The following is a 24,652-nucleotide window of genomic DNA, read 5'->3' on the forward strand; positions in this document are numbered from 1 at the left end:
AAATACCATTTTATAAATGCAAGAAACACTTTTGATTTGTTTTTATTCCAAATTGAAAGTAAAATGTGACAACTGTCAGATTTAACTAAAATGTCATGTTAGAATAAATGTCATAAATGTGTATTATCACGGACTTACCCTTTTTCCTATCATTTGTTACGCACTGAAAAATGATCATGAGAAATACTGTATTAAAACAACTAAAAGTAAACAAAACGCCGGAGACAGATGAAATCAACAACGAACTGATCATCAACGGAGGAGAGGAGCTCACGAAGCGAATGCACAAGTTAATGGTTACAATTTTTAAGGACAAAAGCATGCCCATAGAATGGAAAACCGGACATATCGCACCAATCTTTAAAAAGGAGATCGAACTAAGTGCTGCATTTACAGAGCCATTATTATGTTACTAAATGTTACTAAATACAACGTATAAGATCTTGACCACAATTACATATAAGAAACCGACTAAATCAATACACAGAAAAAAATATAGGACTATATCAACAGTGCTTTAGAAAAGGAAGATCAACAATAGATGCAATACACGTACTAACATAAACAATTGAAAAAGCTGTGAACATGACATAGGTCAATAATTCTAAATTAAAAATATTTAAAATCTTGCACTACTTTATAGAATCGAAATATATGATGATTTATATGAAGATTTACAAAGAATTAGAAATTCATGGTCTCCATTGTTGAAGAATCTAAATTGATACAATTTTCAACACAAAAAACACACACAAATAGTAAGATTCCCAACCTTACAATTGAGGTAACGAGGTCCTATTTCAAGGAGTTGATGACATTAAATATATCCAAATAAACACGTTAACTTGCAACCCCCTTTTAACTTACCGTTTTGCTTTCTACAACAAACAATAAAACCTTTTTTGGCCTATGATGGGACCCCACTATTTAACATAAATAAACAAACAAGATTGTGAGTATTTGTTTTGTTCAGTTTAATGATGGATTCAGACTCCTTCCTCCTCAAAATGTATAATAAAATGTAAATATAAATAGAGAAAATATTGCTTACCGGATTTATTCTTTTCGATAGGGCTACCTTCTTTAAAATCAGGAACAAATAATTCAAAGATCTCGTCCCACGCTTTTCCTTTCAATGCCCTATAACTATACCCTCGGGTTCTTGTATCCCATATAGCCGGTCTGTTTTGGACTTCAATTAAAAATCTTTCGGAATCAAAATTCATTTTACGTGCTCACCATGTAAACTCTCGTCAATATCTGTGGCAGCTACAAAAGTGGTCCGTCTGAATGGGTTTTGCCACTATTGTGGCTGGCCACAGTCGCTCGTCTGGGGTGCAACTTCCACTTTACATAAGGACCCACGGCTAATCATCGGAAGCTGCTGTTTGGATCCATAGAGTAGCTCTGCATAGTGGTCCGTCTATTTCTGGGTTAAGAATAATTGTGTGGAATTCAACAGAGCGGAGGTTATTATACTTAATGCTCCTTAGGGTAAGCACAGAACAAGTAAGTCGCGGTGGAGCTGTAGCTGTCGGTCGCAGTCGATGTCGACATCCATGTAAAACAAACACATTGTAATGAATGGAAGCGAACAGAGCAGGTAAGTCGCGATGGAGGTTTAGCGCGATGCCATCCAGGAGGTTTACATCGATGCTTCGATGCTTTTGAAAATCACTTTGTTTTAGGTACATGTCGTTCGAGGCCAAGTTGTCATTACCTGCGCTACCTGAGTTGCTACTTTTTATATAATTCTTTTTTCGTATTCAGTTTATTTTTGAATTTCTAAAGTATATAAATTCAGTAAGTTTTTGAAGTGCTAAATATGAAGGAGGATCTGATAGCAATTGTGCAGCTAACTTCCGTATTGTGGGACAAGACCCACAGACAACATCATAACCGGCATGTTCTTGCGAAGGAGTGAAAGGAGATAGTAACTCAACTTGTATTGGAATGACAGGTAATTGATAAAAATGAGAATATAGTACATTCTTTCACGGTTTTTGCTGTAAATTTTAAAGAACCGTTTGGATTGACATTAAATTTGGCATAAGGATAGCTAACATGTCAAAGAAAAAAAGTGATATGGTGCCGATGTGTGCTTTCGTCCTGGGGATAGGTTTCACCCCATCTCGGGGGTGAAAAAATATATGTCCAAGATAAGTCCCGAAATGGATAAACTGACTAATTTTAGACAACTTTTGTTTTATAGAGTTTTTTCACCAAATCAATACTTTTCGAGTTATTTGCAAGTGAATATGTTCATTTTCCAACAAAATAACCACGTTTTTATACGGTTTTTCGCAAATAACTCAAAACGTAAGCATTTTATCAAAAAAATATTCTTAGCAAAACTATAGCCTATAAAAAAAGTGAAAAAAAACGGTGTATATACTAGGTCTCTATACCTAGCAAAAGCAGAGTTATAGCTAATGAAAAATAGCTTCATATTCGAAAAATTCCAAATAGAATAATTCAATGTGAAATATCCAAATAATGAAGCATTCTTGGGGATAACACATTACAACTTTTTTAAAGTGTTAAAAAAGCTTTATTTCTGTTAAAAAAAAAATAAAGTTGTGGTGAGATACAGATCCATCCAAATAGGGAGTAGTTGTTTCCAATAAGTACGAGAATGTCTCAGGCGTCATCCTCATATACAAATAAAATCGTTCTGGGACATTTTTCAGTTCGTGAAAAAGATGATATTCCCCTAAACGGCTTTTTTTCAAATTTATTGGATGCACTGAAAACCGTCTGTTGGATATATTATCTATCACCCACCATTTGGTTACAGCTGACATTTCATCACTATCATCACTTGATTGACACAACATCGCAAAAGCACAACCTTTTTGTCATTCAAATTTCATTAAACTACTTCACTTGATAGTGGTTCTAGCTCGACTGACAGCGCAGGTCACCTCCTTGCTATGTGCTGTCGACATCGACGGCGACTTAACTAGTGGCATCTACCGCGACCTACACATCCACCGCGACTTACTTGTTCTGTGCTTACCCTTAGGGTTCGGACACATGCCAGCGCTTAACGCCGCGTTTTACCTGCTTTACCTGATAAAACCTAATGCCGCTTTTCAAGTTCCCAAGGAAAACAGGTAAAACGCGGCGTTAAGCGCTAGCGCTGCCATGTATCCGAGCTCTTAAAATCAAAAAAAATCTTGTATAATCAGGAAACACCGTAAGAGTGACCATTAGCAGACGGTATAGTGATCTTTATGTAAAACTTTTACTTTCTGTGATACTAAGACGATTTCTTAAATTCGGTGAAATAATTTATATATTTTTTTCAGATGTAGCTTACGTTCTGACTGTCAAGATGCTGCCAAAGATCCTCTGTATTGGATCAGCTACAAGAGTGGAAGATGTACGACGATTACATCTGTCATACCGAACCAACTGCAAAGAACAACAGCACGAACGGTAAGATTTTGATTGATGATATTATTGTTATTGAATGCGCTGATCCAGCCAATCGGCCATCTTTCACTTTTGACTAAGAATACTGCAGAAGACTGCAGTATATGCAGAGCATCTTCAGGCAAGAGTTACATTCACCGAATCATTTAGTGACTTGTATCCGTTGACCTGAAGATGCTCTGCATACTGTAGAGAGCGAAACCGGTCGTCGGAAGTTACAATAAATGATTGAGAGCAGAGCCGGATTTAAGACAGTGGGGGCCCCTGGGCAGAATTGTTGTGGGGCCCTACCTCCTACCATGAAAGAAATTGTTGTTATAACTATAATATACAGCCAAATACAGGGTTTTCCCATTCAGAAATTTAAAAAATATATATAAAAATTTTATATAGAAATTTAAAAAAAAGCTGTATCTCTTTACAGTAAAATATTAAAAATAAACATAGTAAAATATATGATTAAAGTCCGAGTACTTTTCGAGATTTTTTAATTGAAAATTCTTTGATTATATCGGACATCTAGTAAGTTGCTTTAAGACAGTTTAAGTTCTTGCAAGAATGTCGTTAGAGAATTAAATATATCTTCTGCTTTATGACTATGACCGCGATTTGGCAAAAATATGAAAAACCTTTCAACAGCAGTGAAACCTTCCATGTACCGAAATATCACAGTTAATTGAATGACAAAAATTTTCTATGTGAATAATACGCTGACATTTTTACGTTTGGGGCTTTGTGGGCCCACCCCGCCCTCCCTTAAATCCGGCCGTGATTGAGAGTACGTCTGTCTTTGACTTCATTCAAAATAGTCCAGGGCGCATCTGTTTTTAGATGGACGTTGAGAGATGACTCATATTTTTTTGCAGAAATTTCTTGGAATTAACTCCTATAATAATAATTAAGTTATCCTCCCACTCAAAAATGTCCGGAACATTGTTTAAATAATCAAAATGTCAAAAAATTAAGGAAAAATTCGATTATTTTCTTCGTTTGTTGATTATAACTTTCAAAGTATTCAGTTCCGAGAAAAGTTGTACAGATATAAAAGTTGCATAATTAAATTTCCTACAATATAATATTGGTTACAAATTTTAAAAATTGTCACCCTTGTTGCAAAATAGCAATAATTGCGAAAAAAACCATAAAAAACAAGTATTTGCATTTTACGTTTTTCAACCATTTATGCTACACTTTCAGGATCTTCATATTTTACCCAGAAAAACTTTATGATATAATGAAAAAATACTGTAAATTTCATTAAGATGGGTTCAATAGATTTTGCAAAATAAATTTTGCAATCCAGCTTTCTCAAAAAAAATTCATTTTTTCAAAATGTTGCAGGACTGAAAATAAAGCAGATAGCAAGTTGAAATTTTTTTTACGTATAGAAGAATACTGTACTTTTCATTTGCAATTTTTAAACTTAAAATCCATTAACTACCACGGCGTCAGGAATTTTTTTAAATAAACCTTAATTTTTGGTGCTACGCGCAGGACAGCGGTGTTCGATTCACACAAGTTGATTTCCACCAAAATTTCTTCCAATCTTTATCTAATATATTATTTTCTTACTCTATATTCTGTTGTATTTTAATATTTTAATTCCACAAAAGTCAAACTAAGTCAAACTAAGTAATTTGATTATTGTTTGTGAAACATTGTTTAAACAATTGCATATTTTTAAAAATAATAAACTAACTCTCTAACTCTCTAACTTAAAATATATGAACAAAGAAAGTTTTTGCCAAAAAAAGTGTTATTTCAAAGGACAGAGTATGTGTTTTTATTTTGCAATAAACAAATTTATTTATTTATATCGAAATGTACTAAAAATTAAAATTTATCAATCATTATCAAAGGTCATTGGAATGCCCAATCAGAGCAAACTATCCGCTGTTCTGCGCGTAGTACCAAAAAATATGTTTATTTAAAAAAATTCCTGACGCCGTAGTGGTTAACCGATTTTAATTTTGCAAATTGCAAATGAAAGGTACAGTATTCTTCTATATTAAGAAAAAATTCAATTTGCTACCTGCTTTATTTTCAGTCCTGCAACATTTTGAAAAAATGAATTTTTTTTGCGAAAGTTGGATTGCAAAATTTATTGAACCGATCTTAATGAAATTCACAGTATTGTTTTCTTATATCATAAAGTTTTTCTGGGTAATATTTAAAGACCCTAAGTGTAGCACAAATGGTTGAAAAACGTAAAATGCGGATACTTCTTTTTTTATCGTTTTTATCGTTTTTTTCGCAATTATTGCTATTTCGCAACAAGGGTGACAATTTTTTAAATTTTTAACGAATCCTATGTTGTAGGAAATTTAATTACATAACTTTTATGTCAGTACAACTTTTCTCAGAAATGAATACTTTTAACTATTTAGAATGGGAAATAAGCCACAATATTATTAAAAAATGATTTTTATTAACGTTTCGACGCCCAAATCGGGTGCCGTTGTCAAAATAGTATTTTGACAACGGCACCCGATTTGGGCGTCGAAACGTTAATAAAAATCATTTTTTAATAATATTGTGGCTTATTTCCCATTCTAAATAGTTAAAATTGTAAAAATGCCACAAGAAAATAGCTTCAGAACAACATGAATACTTTTAAAGTTATAATCAAAAAACGAAGAAAAAAATCGAATTTTTCCATCATTTTTTGAGATTTTGATTATTTAAACAATGTTCCGGACCTTTTTGAGTGGGAGGATAACTCATATATTATTATATGAGTTATTTTCAAGCAATTTCTGCAATAAAAAATATGAGTCACCTCTCAACGTCCAAATGTACTAATATTCTTACAGATGCGCCCTGGTCTAAAATGAACTCTCACGTCTCACATGCAACCCATTCAACATTTTTATTTATTTTAATATTATTTTTTTTACCTTTTATGGGAATTAACCACAGTTTTATTTGAAAGTACATTTATTTTGATAGGTTTCTATTTCCTTTTTGGAAATTGTTGTGATGTACACTTTGGTCTTTTTCTCGACGGTTGAGAAGCCCGCCCTGTAGATGAAGTCGATAAGTTTGAAGCATTTCATGAAAATTTACCGTATGTTAGTGAAACCAGCCTTTGTAGATACCCGCGTAATACCTATAAAACTGTAGTTTTTCCTAACAATCTTTTTATAATTGAATGCCAATATCACTTTCCCGGGAAAATAATATTCATAACATTACTATGATATCATCGATAGGGAATGCCATGCGCCGCGCCGCGAGTGTCGATCACTAGAGATGGCAACCAGCTAAAATTATAAATATTTTAATATTATATAACGCTTTCACTCTAAAAGCAGCTATTATTACGTTTTGATTTTAACTGCGTCAACATTTTTTTAACAAAATTAACTAAACTTGAAAATTGTTAAGTACAAAAAGATAATGAGTTCAAAATACACTGCGCGCCAAAATTAACGCATAATTATTTTAAAACTATAATTTTGGTCATAATGAAAAATTTTTTGTTTGTTCTTTTGTTCTTTACGGTTGATTTTAGAACATCTGAAATACAAAACTTTTCTTTTTTTTACGAAAAATGTATTGAAATAGAACTACCCAACACCATAACTAAATGGCGGAATTAGTCTAGTAGCGAGTATTGCCTCCTCTACCATTAATTACTGCTTGACAACGATCTCTCATACTGAGAATTACCGTTCTTATTCCATCTTGATCAATTTGATCTTAAATTTCAACTAATCGCAAAAACAGTTCATCTAATGTGTTTGGTGCACCGTAGTCGTCTCTCTATGATGTCCCAAAGATGTTCTATTGAGTTGATGTCGGGAATTCTTGCAGGCCAAACCATGGCAGGAATCACAACCTCCTGACGCTATTGTTGCACAATTCTTGCAGTGTGTGGCCTGGAATTATCTTGCATAAGCATGAACTTATCTCTCATAAATAGTGCAAACGGCACGACATGCCCTTCTTAAATGTCTGTAATGTACTTGTGTGATGTAAGCCGCCCTTGATCTATTCTAACTAACTCCGTACGAGCCTCCAAATGAATCCCTCTTCACACCATTAACAAGCCGCCACCATACTGTACAGTCCATGCAATGTTACATTGCACGTAGCGTTCTCTAGTCCTTCTGTATTCTCTGTTCCGCTTGTCATCAGAAAACAGACTGTACCTGGATTCATCAGTGAACAATATTCTTCTCCAATCGTCATTATTCCAAACAACATGTTCACGAGCAAAATGCAATCTTTGCATTCTATGAGATCTGGTGAATAATGGGCACGTGGGTACACACTCGGTTTTCTCCTTATCGTTTTTGGCTTATTCTAAAGTTATAACGATACAAAAATTCATTTTGTAGAGAAAGAAGTACTGGTGACAAACTTTTGTCTTAGTATACCAAGTGTCAAGAACCGGTCTGGATTAGGAGTTGTTACATTTCTACGGCCTTGACTGGGGCTTCTAGAGTTACTTCCAGTAACAGTACACTGGGGCTTCTAGAGTTACTTCTTGAAATGCTGGATTGAGTGACATTAAAACTTTCAGCGAGTTCAACTTGACGGTATCCTTCTCCGCGAAGAGTGATAATTCTGTTACAGTCATTTTCTGACAAATTTCGATTTTCTTGCAGTTGGTGGTTCATTTCAAAGGAAAAACACTTATTAAACTCGAAAAACGCCTTTGAACATTCAGCACAACGCATTCCAACCCAACTAAATTCGAATTTAAATAAAGCACAACTAGCATGTTTTTAATTTGTTTGCAAAAATTGCTTCTTCTTCTTCCTAGTTGGTTATCCGATTCGGACATCGTGCCACCTTGGATCTTCAATATATAATCTCTCTTAAACTGCCTCCATCTGTCTACATACTCTGCAACTCTGAAGCAACGGTTTAGTGGTGCTCCGACCGCTTTTGTAATGTGGTCCACATGACTTGTTGGTGATCTTCTTTGGCTCTCGCTCCTTGCACCATCCCCTGCAATGACAGCTCTTCCAGACCGTCTCTACGCACCACATGATCAAAGTAAGCGGTGGCTTTAAGCTACTTGTAACGTGAAACTGTCTACATATAGACTTTTTGGTTCTTCTTGCAGGGTATTCGCAACAAAACATTTCAAACGCGTCTATAGTGCGTTTATCGACTTCCTTCAAAGACCAGCATTCAGATCCAAATAGAAAAATGGAGAAGACCATTGTTTTTACAAGCCTTATCTTTGTATCCATGGTGATGTTGCGGCTTTTTCATACTTTGGTGAGCTTTGTCGTTGCTCCTTTGGCCATAGCTGACCTTCTGTTTATGGCTTTGGTGCATCCTCCGGCATGGATTATGAGGATGTCCAGATACACAAATTGATTTACCACTTCGGTGTCATTGAATTTGACAATGTCTGGCTGGTGGTTTTTTGACATTGTAGTATCTTTTTGACTTATAGTCGCAACATAGGGGGTCCCGTACACGTGTACACTTTTAGGTCGCCGCGATTTAATGGTGGTATTATAGTCGCAATTAATAGTGTTAAGGTCTTCTCTGATGTATTTTTGGCCGCTGAATCGAATGCGACTAGTCGCGATTACTCAAAATGTGTTCTTATTTTGTTAACAACAAAATAATTGTTTATTCGCCGAAAAGCTCGAAATGCGTTATTTACAGCAAGTTTGTAGTATTTTTCATAGTATTTTTATAAGCTAAATCGATTGTCACTAGTCGTGATAGCTTAAACCACGTTCCGACTTTTTTATTAATAAATTATTGCAAAAATAACGGTTTATAGTACGTTTACTCACGGTTTTTGCTTTCAATCTAAAAACCACTTGAAATGACATGAAATTTGACATGCACGTAGCTAACATGTTAAACAAAATAAGTGATATTGATCCGATGTGTGCTTTTACCCTGGGGGTGAGTTTCACCCCGTTTCGGGGGTGAAAAAAGAAGCCTTTAAAATAAGTCCGGAATTGGATAAACTGATTAATTCTAAGCAACTTTTGTTCTATACAGTTTTTTCACTAAGTTAATACTTTTTGAGTTATTTGCGAGTGAATATGTTCATTTTTCAACAAAAAAGGCAAATAACTCAAAAAGTATTGACTTAGTGAAAACACTGTATAGAACAAGAGATGCTTAAAATTAATGAGTTTATCCACTTCCGGACTTATTTTAAAGGTTTCTTTTTTCACCCCCGAAACGGGGTGAAACTCACCCCCAGGGTAAAAGCACACATCGGCACAATATCACTTATTTTGTTTGACATGTTAGCTAGGTGCATGTCAAATTTCATGTCATTCCAAGTGGTTTTTTTTTAATTTAGAGCAAAAACCGTGAGTAAACGTACTATAAACAGTTATTTTTGCAATAATTTATTAATAACAAAGTCGGAACGTGGTGTAAGCTATCACGACTAGTGGCAATCGATTTAGCGTATAAAAATACTACGAAAAAGACTACAAAGTTGTTGTAGATAGCGCATTTCGAGCTTTTCGGCAAATAAACAATTATTTTGTTATTAACAAAATAAGAACATACTTTGAGTAATCGCGACTAGTCGCATTCGATTCAGCGACCAAAAATACACCTGAGAAGACCTTAACACTATCAATTTATTTACAGGGCTTCTAATAATTCCTGAAAAATACCTAATTTTACCATAATTTGTTAATAACAATTAAAAGCGCCACATTTGGGCTTCCAGACCACTTCCATTGGATTCAGCGACCCAAAAAACCTATAATACCACCATCAAATCGCGGCGACCTAAAAGTGTACACGGAACCCCCTATGTTGCGACTAGACTATTATCATGTCCTTTTGGATTTCAACATCACTCGTCTGTTCACTTTAATATGGTTAAATAGTTACGACAATATTGGGGAAAACAAACATACATAAATATGTTAAGTGGGAAACACAGAAGTTAGAAAACAACCTCAAGTACAATAAGTTGTACAACTGTATAATAATGGAAGAATAATAATAGCACCAACAGTAGTACAAAGACAATATTATATTGGATACTGAATACATTTTACAAATCTTGTAAATTTGAGTTGTTGTCGAAAATAACTGCAATACAAAAGGATCCCACCTCTAGCTTACCCACCCACCAGCTCGTAATTACCGGATTTCTCACGGACTTCCACTATTCACCGGGACTGTACTCGCCCTGAATGCACCGGGTGAATAACATCAACATTTTTGCCACGAAATTAAAAACTTTACATAAATACAGTTTGTGGCATTATGTATTAAAATGTTAAAAATACACTGAATTTTTTCTTTCCTACTAAGTAATTTTACGATTAATATAGTCAATTATTGTATAGGTACAGGGTGTTTGGTAAAGAATGGGCCATGGCTTAACGTCAGATTCCTGAGGTTAAAATAGGTCGATTTAAGCTAACTTACCTTAGTACAAAAGTTGATAATAACCGAAATACAGGGTGTCAAACTTAAACTTTTATTTTATTTATTTTTGAATACCTATTTCCTGAAAGGCATGGGACAACAACACGAAATTTGGTAAGTGGTGCTGGTATTGTACATTCTACTAAATTATGTTAAACAAACGTTTCTGGCTACTACCAGAGGCGTACGACGGGGGAACGTGAATGGTTGACCTTTCCCAAATTCTACGCCACTGGCGGAATTGCTATTTTAGTGCAATTTTTTGATTCACCAATACTTTCTATGTAAAAAACATACTCTTCATTCGTAACGATAAAGCCATTAGTTTTCGAGATATTTGAAGCTAAAAACGAAGCTACATTAATCAAAATAAGTGTACCTTTTCATTTTTAACTTCAAATATCTCGAAAACTAATGACTATCGTGACGAATGAAGAGTATATTATTTGCATAGAAAGTATTGCAGAATCTAAAAATTATGCTAAAATAGCAGTTTCATCATTGGCGTAGAATTTGGGAAGGGTCAACCATTCACTTTCCCCTGTCGTACGCCTCTGGTAGTAGCCAGAAACGATTATTTAACATAATTTATTAGGGTGTACAGTGCCCACACTTTCTGCCAAGTATGACACGGATATGTCAGATTATTTTAAAGTATTCTTTTTTTTTAATAATTTATTCTTTATTTAAAACTTTAACAAGTATGTGTGCCCGGTACTATAAAACTATTTGACATATCCTTATGATACTTGGCAGAAAGTGTAGGTACCGTACACTCTACTAAATTATGTTAAATAATCGTTTCTGGTTAATACCAGAGGCGTACGACAGGACAGGGGAAAATGAATGGTTGACCCTTCCCATATTCTACGCCAATAATAAAACTGCTATTTTAGCATAATTTTTAGATTTTCGGAAACTTTCTATGCAAATAATATACTTTTCATTCGTAACGATAAAGTCATTAGTTTTCGAGATATTTGAAGTTAAAAATGAAAAGGCACACTTATTTTTAGCTTCAAATATCTCGAAAACTAATGGCTTTATTGTTACGAATCAAGAGTATGTTATTTACATAGATAGTATTGGAGAATCAAAAAATTGCACTAAAATAGCAATTCCGCCAGTGGCGTAGAATTTGGGAAGGGTCAACCATTCACGTTTCCCCGTCGTACGCCTCTGGTAGTAGCCAGAAACGTTTGTTTAATATAATTTAGTAGGGTGTACAATACCAGCACAACTTACCAAATTTCGTGTTGTTGTCCCATGCCTGTTAGGAAATATTCAAAAATAAATAAAATAAAACTTTAACTTTGATACCCTGTATTTCGGTTATAATTAACTTTCGTACTAAGGTAAGTTAGCTTAAATCGACCTATTTTAACCTCAGAAATCTGAGGTTAAGCTATGGCCCATTCTTTACCAAACACCCTGTATATATTTTATTTCGCGTTCTGTTACAGTTTACAGTTTGATTTATCTGCAACCGCGAGGAGAAGAGACGACACACGTTCGTTTATGCGGTGCAAGTGACCTTGAGGGCTTCAGTTAAATGTCTTTCTCCACCGATTCCACGTATATCGTGCTTCCGCCAGAATGTTCTGGAGATGGAACCGTTTGGAACTACTATTTGCGGCCGGTGATTCATTCTTTTGCTACAATATACTTCCGGTTTCATGCTTGTCTGTCCGCCCGTCCGTCTGTGTGCGAATAAAACTCATACGTTATTAGAACTGATAGAGTGACAAATGAGGCATCCAGTGAGAGCTTATAACTCAAGGATGGTATTAAATGTGAGAAATTTAACCTCTGAAAGCATTAAATAACAAGAAGAGGAATACAATGGGGATTAACGGAAAACCTTGAAGATCTAGGTTTTGCAGATGATATATGCTTACTGTCGCAGAACAGGCAACATATGCAGGAATAGATAGAAGCGTTAGAAACAGAAGCGAGTAAAGTCGGATTAAAAATAAATAAAGGAAAGACCAACTCGATGAGCTTGAATACGACACAAAATATACAACTAAGAGTAAGAAGGAACTATAGAAGAAATAGACGAGTTTAACTATCCAGGAAGTACTATGTCGAAAAATAATGGAGTACTTAGAGACATCGACAAAAGAATAAATAAGGCCAGGAGCACTTTCGTAAGACTAAATAAGACATGGCGTACAAGCACCCTGACAACCCATACAAAAATAAAAGTCTTCAATAATCAGTGGTTAAACCAGTCTTACTCTACGGCGCAGAATCGTGAATCATTACTAAAACAATAGAAAATAAACTCCGGGTTTTCATAAATAGATGTCGAAGAAGAATATTTAAGATATGGTGTCCCGAAGTTATAAACAACCGAGAGCTATGGGCCCGAGCAGAAGAAGAGGAAATTGGAAAACAAATACGCAAACGGAAGTTTGGATGGCTGGGACATACTTTAAGAAAAAGCGAAAACGAAATTCCAAAGAAAATCTTACATCGGAACCCACAAGGAAGAAGAAAACAAGGACGGCCAAAGAAAACTTGGATTAGAAGTACCCAAGCAGAAGCCAATATGACCTTTAGACAGATTAGTTACATCGCGAAAAACAGGCAGAACTGGAAAAAATATCGACTACCCTATGCCCACAGGAGGAATAATGGTTTACATACATACATACACACAACTAAACTTATATGGAATCACCATGTATTTCAAAGTAATATTTATTTCTCTTGAAAAAACATGTTATTGTTTTTAGAGTAGTAAAGGTTTTTATTGAAAATAAACAAATATAAGACTATCGGATAGTACAGCTCGGTACGGTATAGGTTATTTGCTTGAGTTGCAAATTGAACGAAAATAAATAAACTAACTTTTGCGTCCAAAAACGAAAATATGTATGCCTCATGTGGGGTTATAGAACTTACAACGAGAAAAGATTATTGGTCTTGTGGAGAAAGTAACGTTCTCAGAGGGGTAGAAAGGCGTAACAGAGCTGTAGAGGTAGGCGTAACACAGGGCGTTCTGTCCAAAACCTATGCTAGGTAACAGGAATTAGGAAAGCTCAAAAATAAAGCAAGGGAAAGTCTCCAGAAAGTAATAACGGCTCGCCACGATCGTTTAATTGTCAAAATCAGCTGGAAGACACCCAACCATTTCTCACCTGCAGCTCCAAAGGCAGCTTTTGGAAGCTACAGGTGTAACTGTTTCAGTTGAAACGATAAGAAGAAGAGTTCGTGCCAAAAAGTATACAGCAGGAGACAGTTGTGGGTTATCGAGTTATCCAGGCAGCACAAGATTGATCGCCTAAATTGGTGTCTTCACCGCCAAAACTGGAACATTGGGAATTGACAAAATGTGCTATTTTCAGAAAAAGTCAGGATTTGTGTAAAATCGGATGACCCACGAAATCGTGTACTTAGAGGTAGAGGAAGACAAGCAAGAACGAAAACTGTCAGATCTGTTCACAAATATACAAGAGGAAGTGTAATGTTCTCGAGAGGAATTGTGATCCGTAAAAAACTCATTTAATTTTCATCCAATCAACTTTAATTGCTCACAGGTATGTTGATAACCTGTAGTCAGGCTCTAGAGGTGTGCAACAGGAGAAAATTTAATTTTATTGCATGATAATGGACCTCCACATACCATTAGAGTGACTAGAGACATCATTGAAGCAGAAGGTATCCCTTGTTTGAAGTGGACAGCTTGCTCCCCCGAGCTTAACCCTATAGAGTATTTATGTAACATGCTTTAAAGAAACATTAGAGCTCGCCGGGATAATCCACAAAACACCGCACTGCTAGTACAAGCTGCTCTTGAAGGATGGAGCAACCTACCACAACAAAATGTTGATAATTTGATTAGGAGCGTGCCCCGCAAACTAAAGCTTGCATAAGGACTAGAGGTGATAACACTGACTACCACAAAACATAAAAAAATAAAAACAATTTAAACATTATTCGTTTTACATTGACATTTCGTATGCTATTGACTTTAAAACAACTACTTTCAATTTGTTTGTTAAATACTTTATTGTTTTAGTTAATTGTTATGTATTTGTTATTAAATTGCTTTAAAATACTTCGTGTGTTCGTTTTTTTAAAGTCACACAAAATAATAAGAAATATCAGGTGATTCCATATAAGTTTGAGTGTGTGTACATACATATATACATACTATCGAATTATGTGGCCCTTTCTGTTCTACTAGTACTAGACGCATATTTATTCGAATGTCTTTCATAGTCCTGGACTGAATTCAGTTTAATTTCTTTCAGCTTTTCGTAAATTCGCCGTCTTAGGCCGATGCCACATTATGCGTTTTGACCGGATGCGTTTCCGCCGCATCCGGTGAAAACGCATAGTGTGACAGATCGGTCCGGTTGCGTTGGAAACGGATGCGTTTTGAATCATCGGTACGCGCTTACAAACTGCACCAGACTAAACGCATAGTGTGACAGGTCGGTCCGGTTGCGTTGGAAACGGATGAGTTTTCACCGCATCCGGTCAAAACGCATAATGTGGCATCGGCCTTAATTGTTCTTCATCTTGGGCTTCTCAGCCTCCATGATAAACCTTCCTAGACAGTAAAACCCAAAAATCCTTTATTGGGCGAGCCTGCAGCAAATTTGGAGGATTATCCCTTTTTGGGAATAAAGGGAATGATGTGGTGTTGACGTCAGTTTTGGGTATCTCTTGAGGAGTGACTTGATGCTAGGTCTGGACAAAACATAATATCATCATTAGCATGATGTTCGTGGGTAAGCTGCAGCAATTTGGAAGAGCAGTTATTAATATAACTCTGACTATTCACCTCTCAGCCTCTAAATAAATGAGGAGAAAACATCATCAACACCCAACAATAGAGTCAGAAACATCGGTCACCAATTCATGGTTGATAACTCTACCTTTGAAGTGGTGGACAAATTAATATACTTAGGCTCCCTGATCACCAAGGAGTATAGGCGTAACCAGGGGGGGGGTTTAGGGTTATAACCCCCCCATTGGGATGTACTTTGAGCTCTATACGCTTAACACCATACCCCTCGGAGACCTTCCAGTAGTTGTAACCCCCCCCCCCCCCCCTTAGGATTGTCCTGGTTACGCCTATGCCAAGGAGAACGTCATGACGGAAGAAATCAAGCGAAGCATAATATTAGCAAACAAATGCTATTTTGGTCTGAGTAGACATATGAGAAGCAGAAACTTAAGCCAAAAACAAAAATAACCATATACAAAACCCTTATACAACCAGTGTTGACAATATGGATCGGAGACATGGACCATCTCAAAGGCAGACGAAAACCTTCGGCTTATATTTGAACGAAGAATCCTGAGAGGAATATTCGGTATCATCAGTAAAAATTGTGTTTGGAGGAGGAGGTACAACTACGAGGTATACCACAGATATAAACATATATTTTGTGGTAAAGACGTAGTATCTCTTATAAAAATAGGAAGACTGAGATGGGCAGGATATCTAGCAAGATCACAGTAGACCAACCCTTCTAGAAGAATCCTTATGTCACAACTTGTGGGAAGTAAAAATAGGGGTAGGCCAAAACTCAGATGGAAGGATGGTGTAGATGAGGATCGTAGAAGAATGGGCGCATCAAACTGGCAACAGTTGGCAATGAATAGAACTGACTGGCGTAATAGACTTAAGAAGAGGCTATTTTATAGGGCTGTAGCACCATTGATGATGATTCACCACTCACTCTTTTCACAAAGTACACTTTGGGATTCCAAAGGATTTTTTCAATTGATTACCTGCCAATGGTTTCAACAATTAATTGTGACTCATTAACCAGTTAACTTCAAAAGAAAATATATTGCAGTACAGTTGAGTTTTGGCTTCCTGTAAATTTCATCTGTTTTAAAATCTTAAAAGAAATATATTGCTGGAAAACGTTTTGGGTAAATGAGGTGGTAATAGCAATGATAAATGTATATTTACAGACTTTCCATAATCGTGTTACACTGACAGAATCCTGTTGATAACGGAAAATATATTGAACCAAAGGGAGCAATTTTTACATTTTTAAATAGGTTTCTCCTGTAGAGCCGATTTGTCCGCGCACTTTCATTGTCTGATATTTTATAACTTCTTCAACCGTTGACAATGCGTAGTGCCGAAAATATAGCATTGAACGGAAATGTTTAAATGCTTTTTAACCTGAAATTATTGAGAGACTCAAAAGCCCGACTTATGTATGTGCTTTCTCGTTGAAAACAACATTCTATCACAAAATCAGTTCGGCTTTTTAAATAATAAATGTACCACTGATGCCATGTTTTCTGTACTACATGAGATTATCAAGCACTGAACAATAATCTTTACACTGCCACTGTTTTTTGTGACTATGCCAAAGCTTTTGATTGTGTAAATCACGACATTTTGAATAAAACAAATTAAATTTCTACGGAATTCGAGGTATTTATTTGAATAATTGGTTCCAATCTTATAGACTAAGAGCCGCTATAGGTGAAATTTCTTAATCATTTTAGGCACGATGGGACCCTATAACTTAAATAGTAGAACCTAAAAGAAAACGTTTGAACACTGTGCCGTCACTTTTCAGTGGCACATGCGTCGACATTGGCGCATCAAACTTTCCACGTATGGACGGGATAAATAAATTAAAAGTTACCCTCCCTTACTAACAGAATTAAATTTTTTTTATTTTTTTAAGTTCTATGTGATTAACACATAGGATTCAGCGTAATTTTAACCCACCACCCCTTCCCCCTGACCCCACCATCAATAACTTCATTTTTCGTTTTTATTTTTTTTGGTGGGATGCAATCAATTTTAAAATTTCAAAAAATTCACACGCATAGCTGAGGCTTTTATAAAACATGCCTATTTTTTATAGACATATAGGTAGAGTGTACATAACCTCAAAAAATTAAAAGAAATTTTTTTTTCAAAAAAGCGTATAACTTTTTTTGGGGAATAGCTGCAGGTCTAATTTTTTCTTGAATCTTGTGTGTTTTATCAAACACTATATTTTTAATTTTTTTCAGATTTTTCCGTAAGGCTCCTCACCTTCAAAAATCCGAAAAATGTTTTTTGGGGGGTTTTGGGGGATTTTCCCCATTTTATAGACTTCATAATATATCAAATTTTGTTTTTATAGGTTATATGTAACTTGAAGTAATTGAGTCCTTTAGAATATTTAAAAATCAGAAAAACACGTTTAAACCCCCCAAAACCCACTTAAAAAACAGTTTTTTGGATTTTTTAAGGTGAGCAGCGTTACAGAAAAATCTGAAAAAAATTAGAAATATAGTGTTTGATAAAATACACAAGACTAAGAAAAAATTAGATCTGCAGCTATCCCCAAAAAAAAGTTATATACTTTTTTCCAAAAAAAAAAAATTTTTAAATTTTTTTGAGGTTATTTACACTCAACCTACAGGTCTATAAAAAATAGAAGTGTTTTATAAAAGCCTTAGCTATGCGTGTGAATTTTTTTAAATTTTAAAATTGATTGCATCCCACCAAAAAAAAAATAAAATCGAAAAATAAAGTTTTTGATGGTGGGGACTAAAAGTTGCATCTCACTTCTCGGCGGTCCAGCGCGGTAAAATTCCAACGAAAAATGGTCCCGCATACTCAGTTAGCAGTAAAACTACCTAGTATAAATAATCATTTCGTTGAAGATATAAATGTTTATTTACAAAATACATGTTTTTTACAGCTCGACCTAGTGATCGATAACTTACCAACTCTTCAGGGGCATTTTCTATGTGCCTTCACCGCTCTCGATAAGACTTTAATTACAAACGCCACAAGAAAAGGTTCAGGAGTAAACTGCACAACACCAAGAACCGACGCTTTGCCCTCTATTCCACCTGGACAACGTAAGTTTTCATTTTTGTTTACTTTTTTTTATATAAAAATTCCAAAGAATAATGAGTCAATTATTAAAGTGGTTTCTAAAAGTTCTACATAATCGAATACAGATGGGCTTTCGAGAAGGTTTATGAACCAGAGATGCTTCATTTGCGCTGTCAGTCCTGCTGCAAAAGTGCCAAGATCATCGTAAATAAGTATACCTATGCTTCAAATATTACACTACATCAAAGCATTTGACTGTGTCAAACATATTACTCTATTAAATATTCTAGATAGAAAAATATCAGATTCCCAAAGCTGTTCCAATTAAACGTGGAGTGAGACAGGGCTAAGTAATGAGCTATGCGCAGTATGCAATGTCTTTATTTGATTGAAAGGTACAGACCTAAAAGGATCAGTTTATGAAATTTTCCCAGAATTTTCAAATTTAATTTCTTTTTCATTTTGAGAACGATTTCCGGAGTGGAAATCGAAACGATAAACAGTAGTTAATTAAGAAATGTACTTTTAATTACAAATTTAACAATAGGGAACTTGCATAAATTTTTAAATATTAAAATTATATTAAAAAAAATAAGGTAACTTGATCTTAAAACGCTTGCATGCAAAAAAAAACAAATATTTTTAACCCATACGTTAATTACGAGGCTTTGAAAATGCTATGAAATTCAAATTTCTTAGGAGGCGCTTGAACGTGCTTCTATTGGTCTGACGTCACGGACCACGGTCAACCGGGCTAGGAGTCGAAAACAACACGATTAGAGTATTACGGGAATTGTATATTACATTTTAATCGCATTTAATTGGAAATTACCAGGTAGTATTTATATTCTTGTATAGTTCTACAATCAATTGTATAGTTTCAAAGTGAAATTTATAAATCTTTAGAAGTTGCTACTTTTCTAAAGGGTTTAAAACGCATAAGTACTATTACTCATGAGGGTTTTTCAAAACAAAGCGATTAGGTTATTCTGGGGATTGTATAGTACATTTTAATCGTCTTTAATAATTGAAATGCTAAGGGTAAGTTTAATTTAATTGAACTAACTTGGGGATTAAAAATACAAGATCTTAAATATTACTAATTAATGGAAAAGATTTTGCAAATATTCTCGAAGCATTTCTTTCGCTTATGGCGAAATAATCTCCAAGAGACATAAATGTGTGTCCTGTTCTTATCTTTTTTAGAGTTAAAAATATATGCATTGTTTGTGTTTTATTTCCATTAACTAAAACGTATAAAATGAAACGTATACAAGCTAGGTCTGTATTGAGACTTCATCACTGTACAATTCAGAGACAAACTTTAAAATTGTTTTGCTTCCTCTTCTTCAGCATCTTCATCACAAGATAAAAAATCACTTTCATTGTACCAATAGTCATCACTATCACTATATTCACTATTATCTTCAAATACAGAACTTCCTGATTCACTTTGTGTATCTTCAAATAATGTTTCAAGTCTTTTATAGGTGAAGTTCCTGCATCTTTATTATGTATTTGCAATGGTGACAACTCGACTGTAACACTCCTTTGAAATTTACACTGAATACCTTTATTGAGATACCGTTGTTGAGGTAAAGCTGGTTGGTTTAATTCAGATCCTGATTGAACTAAGTTTGTGAAATTAGGATCACACTGTATCTTATCATCATTGTCCTCTAGACTAGAACAGACTTAGATGTAGAAGCGGCATCTTCAAGAAGTTGTCGTTTAACCCTTTTAAGGGCTGCTTCCCTCACAGGCTGAGAAAAAGCTCGTTTTCTATCTAGTTGACAATCAAATATGTGCGGGACAACATCTGACTTAATAATTTTGGGACTACCCATAATCTTGAATTATATATAGTTATCCATGTCTTGTTCCAACTGTAACCAATAAACAAGTTTAAGTAGGCACATTTCATGAAACGGCAACTAATATTTTTTCTTGAAATAGAAAATGTCTTATTAGGTACAGCTGGTTCCTAAAAAAACTGTTACAACTCTTAGTAAGATTTTATTATTTTGAGCAGTGTATGATTGGCCTGACATTATATTATATTTATTATGACAGACAAATGATAAAATAAACAAACAAACAGCCATTTTTTGAGGTTAAACAGAATAAGTTATCTGACAAATTTTAAGATTTGGCAGTGACAGTGACAGCATGTAAATAATAAGTATTTATCCTTCAAAATACACTGCTCAATTTTATACAAAATACGTTTTAAGAGTCGTATCAGTTTTTTTTGGAACCAGCTGTACCTAATTAGATAAATACTCACATCGAAATGATCCTCACAGAAATAAAGACCTTTGTTACTTTGTGAAATATCCTTTTTATCTCGCATGCCTGCCTTTAGCCATTTTAATCGACGTTTTTGGTTCTGCTAGTAGAGTAAAAAAATGTTTTTTGGATATTCTGACAGTTGTGCTTTGGTATTCCGGCACTATATAGTACTTATATTAGGCAGATTTGTTTTCAATTTTGATAAAGTATATTATACACTAAATACAATAATATAAACACCGAGCAAACAACACAGTTATTCGACACACACAGCTAGCAATGGCAAATGCATTCAATGCAATAGCTCACCTAACGGGCGAACGAGAACACTGTGGTTGGTGACGTCAGACCCCAGCTAGCACTCTTGAAGTTGTTTGAAACGGAAATTTTGGGCGCGGAACTTTGATCAGTTGTTGTACGTACACCATTCATTGTTAAGACGTAATATTTTGAATATAACATTTTTAAACATAAATTAACAATTTTATGCAAAAATATTTTTATGTGTAAGTTCCCTATTGTGGCTCAGTCCCATATAAACATCTTCTTCTTCAGGTGCCATTTCCGCTACGGAGGTTGGCAATCATCATAGCTATTTTAATTTTTGAGCCAGTAGCTCTAAATAGTTGTTTTGAGTTGCATCCAAACCATTCTCGCAGGTTCTTCAGCCATGAAATTCGTCTTCTTCCGATGCTTCTTCTGCTATCTTTCCTTGCATTATGAGTCGCAGGATGCCATACTTTTCGTTCCGCATCACATGTCCGAGATACTGTGGCTTTCTTTCTTTAATTGTAAGTTCAACTTCCTTCTCTTTACCTATTCTTCTCAGTACTTCATTGTTTGTGACTCTATCTACCCCCAGGAAACCCTCATAATTCTTCTATAGATCCACATTTCAAAGGCGTTAAGTCGTCTCATTGTCTCTACATTTAACGTCCATGATTCCACTCCATAGTATAGTACACTGTATACGTAACATTTTGTTAGGCGTACTTTAAGAGCTAATGTTAAATCTTTGCTACATACGACCTTTTTCATTTTCATAAAATTAGAACGTGCTTTTTCGATTTTGACTTCGATTTCTGCAGTGTAGTCATTATTTTCTGTTATAAGTATTCCTAGGTAAGTGTACTTTTTTACTCTTTCGATCTGGTGGCCTTCTACTATCAATATTTCGATAGTATTATGGTTGTTTTTACTAATTTTCATAAACTTCGTCTTTTTGATATTGAGAGAGAGTCCGTACTCCCTACTACACCTTACTATTTTACTCATTAGTCTTTCCAGGTCTTGTAAACTATAATATTATTACTGTATTATCTGCATATCTGATGTTGTTAACTAAGGCTACATTTACTCTTATGCCGACTGTTATATCTTCCAGAGTTTCTCGTATTACCTCTTCAGAATAAGCGTTAAATAATAGAGGTGATAGTATGCAGCCTTGCCTGACTCCTCTCTTTATTTCCATTTCTTCAGATGTTTCTTTTTCAATTCTTACTATTGCTCGCTGATTGTGTTATTAGTCTTAAATCTCTTTCATCTAAGTTTTTTATTTTTTAGAATTTCTATGAGTCGATCATGTTTTACTTTAGTAAAAGTAAAACATATAAACATAATATGTACTAAATATTTTTAAATGCCAATTTTATGTACCTTGTAAATAATAAATAATATAGACACCCAAACCTGAAACTGCCAGCTTCTACAATTTTATTATTCCGTGGCGATTGCGAAACCACTATTGTAGAACAATTCCTAAAAATGCCCCAATCTCACGGTAAAGCAGATGACAGCTGTTTACAGTCGAAGTATCGATGTTTCCCCATCCTATTTCTTCCAAAATTTTAAGACGCCGAAAAGAATGTAAATGACTAAACCTTCTTAACACATAGTGAAGTTTCTAGACCGGTGTTACCATATCTCAAAACTTTCCAACACTTGTAGTAATATTTTTTTGCAGATAAAAAGTTTTCAATGGCTTAGCTTTTCTGATTTTCCAATAAAAAAAAGTATTATCAAGTTCTGTATTATACGTCCAGTCATTCTGTATACAGGGTGTTTCATTGGGAAAGTAACATACGTTAACTACCATACTTAATGGGTCTTACTCCATTAATAACAAAGATACTGAGTGTTTTATCTATTTTGCCATGTTCTTAATTGGTTCATAACTTTTTAACCACACTGTATATTTATTTTATATTTGGCACGCAAATATCGTTTAAGGTGTACAATAAATTATATTATTTACAATTGTAAAAAATTCAGGTCCGGATTAAAAAAAATTGGAAAAATTTTACAACCCAAAAACAACACCCTGTACGTTAAATTTTTTTAAAATGGATTTTTCAGTTGAAAAGAGGATGAAAAATCCATTAGATGAAAATAGAAAAAAATGATTTAGTGGTATACTTTGAATTTTTGGCAAAATGATTTTTCTGGTCAAATTTTGAATTTAAATTCTGAAATTATGTGAATTCCGAGAGCTCTAAGTAGAAAAAAATTGAAATACAGCTTACAACTTGTCAACCGCACGGTATATTCATTTTATATTTAACACGCGAATATTCTTTTAGGTGTCCAATCAATTAATTTATTTACAAATAAAAAAATCCAGGTCCGGATTAAAAAATATTGTATAAATGTTCCGACCCAAAAAATACACCCTGTATATTAAATTTTTTTAAAATTGATTTTGCACTTGAAAAGAGGCTGAAAACTAAATTTAATGGTATATTTTGAATTTTCGGCAAAATAATTTTTCTGGTAAAATTTTGAATTTGAATTTTGAAATTATGTGAATTGCGAAGCTCAAAGTAAAAAAAAAATTAAAATATGATTTAATTTTAATTAATACCATTATTTGATCTAAATTGGTAAAATATTAACATTTTGACACATAACAATATTTTTTGATGGTGGTAATTTTGAATAAGTACTTTAGTTTTGAATAGTTATGCTGCACATTTTCTCTGTTTTGTTATAATTTTTAGATACTTTGTTGATTAAAGTGATGTATTCTTTATTGACTCTTTATTATTTATTCATTATTTAAAGATGAATATTCGCCATAAACTATTTGTCACAGATAATAAAAAAACACTGAAGTGTTTTAACATTTTACGAATTAGATTAAATAATGGTATTAATTAAAATTAAGTCGCATTTTAATTCAAATTCAAAATTTTATCAGAAAAATCATTTTGCCGAAAATTCAAAGTATACCACTAAATTTAGTTTTTCATCCTCTTTTCAACTAAAAAATCCATTTTAAATAAATTTAATATACAGTGTGTTTTTTGGGGTCGGAACATTTTTACAATATTTTTTAATCCAGACCTGGATTTTTTATAATTGTAAATAAAATAATTGATTGGACACCTAAAAGAATATTCGCGTGTTAAATATAAAATAAATATACAGTGCGGTTAACAAGTTGTAAGTTGTATTTAATTTTTTTTCTACTTAGAGCTCTCGCAATTCACATAATTTCAGAATTCAAATTCAAAATTTGACCAGAAAAATCATTTTGCCGAAAATTCAAAGTATACCACTAAATTTAGTTTTTCATCGCCTTTTCAATTAAAAAATGCATTTTAAAAAATTTAACGTACTGGGTGTTGTTTTTGGGTCGGAAAATTTTTCTAATATTTTTTAATCCGGGCCTGGATTTTTTACATTTGTAAATAAATTAATTTATTGTAC

The 24,652-nt window shown here is 34.2% G+C and overlaps 1 protein-coding gene across 4 annotated transcripts in view; it reads left to right on the forward strand.

Moving 5' to 3' along the window:
• The window catches only part of LOC114333243 (plexin-A4), a 933,823-nt gene that overhangs the window by 748,857 nt on the left and 160,314 nt on the right, over positions 1-24,652 (forward strand). For all 4 annotated transcript variants that reach the window (XM_050663388.1, XM_050663391.1, XM_050663390.1 and 1 more), the window contains 2 exons: positions 3,312-3,441; positions 18,513-18,675. In XM_050663388.1, the coding sequence (XP_050519345.1) occupies positions 3,312-3,441; positions 18,513-18,675 (293 nt within the window). The remainder of the gene's footprint in view (positions 1-3,311; positions 3,442-18,512; positions 18,676-24,652) is intronic.

Source organism: Diabrotica virgifera, chromosome 10 (genome assembly GCF_917563875.1).
Source record: "Diabrotica virgifera virgifera chromosome 10, PGI_DIABVI_V3a".
NCBI classification, from domain to species: domain Eukaryota; kingdom Metazoa; phylum Arthropoda; class Insecta; order Coleoptera; family Chrysomelidae; genus Diabrotica; species Diabrotica virgifera.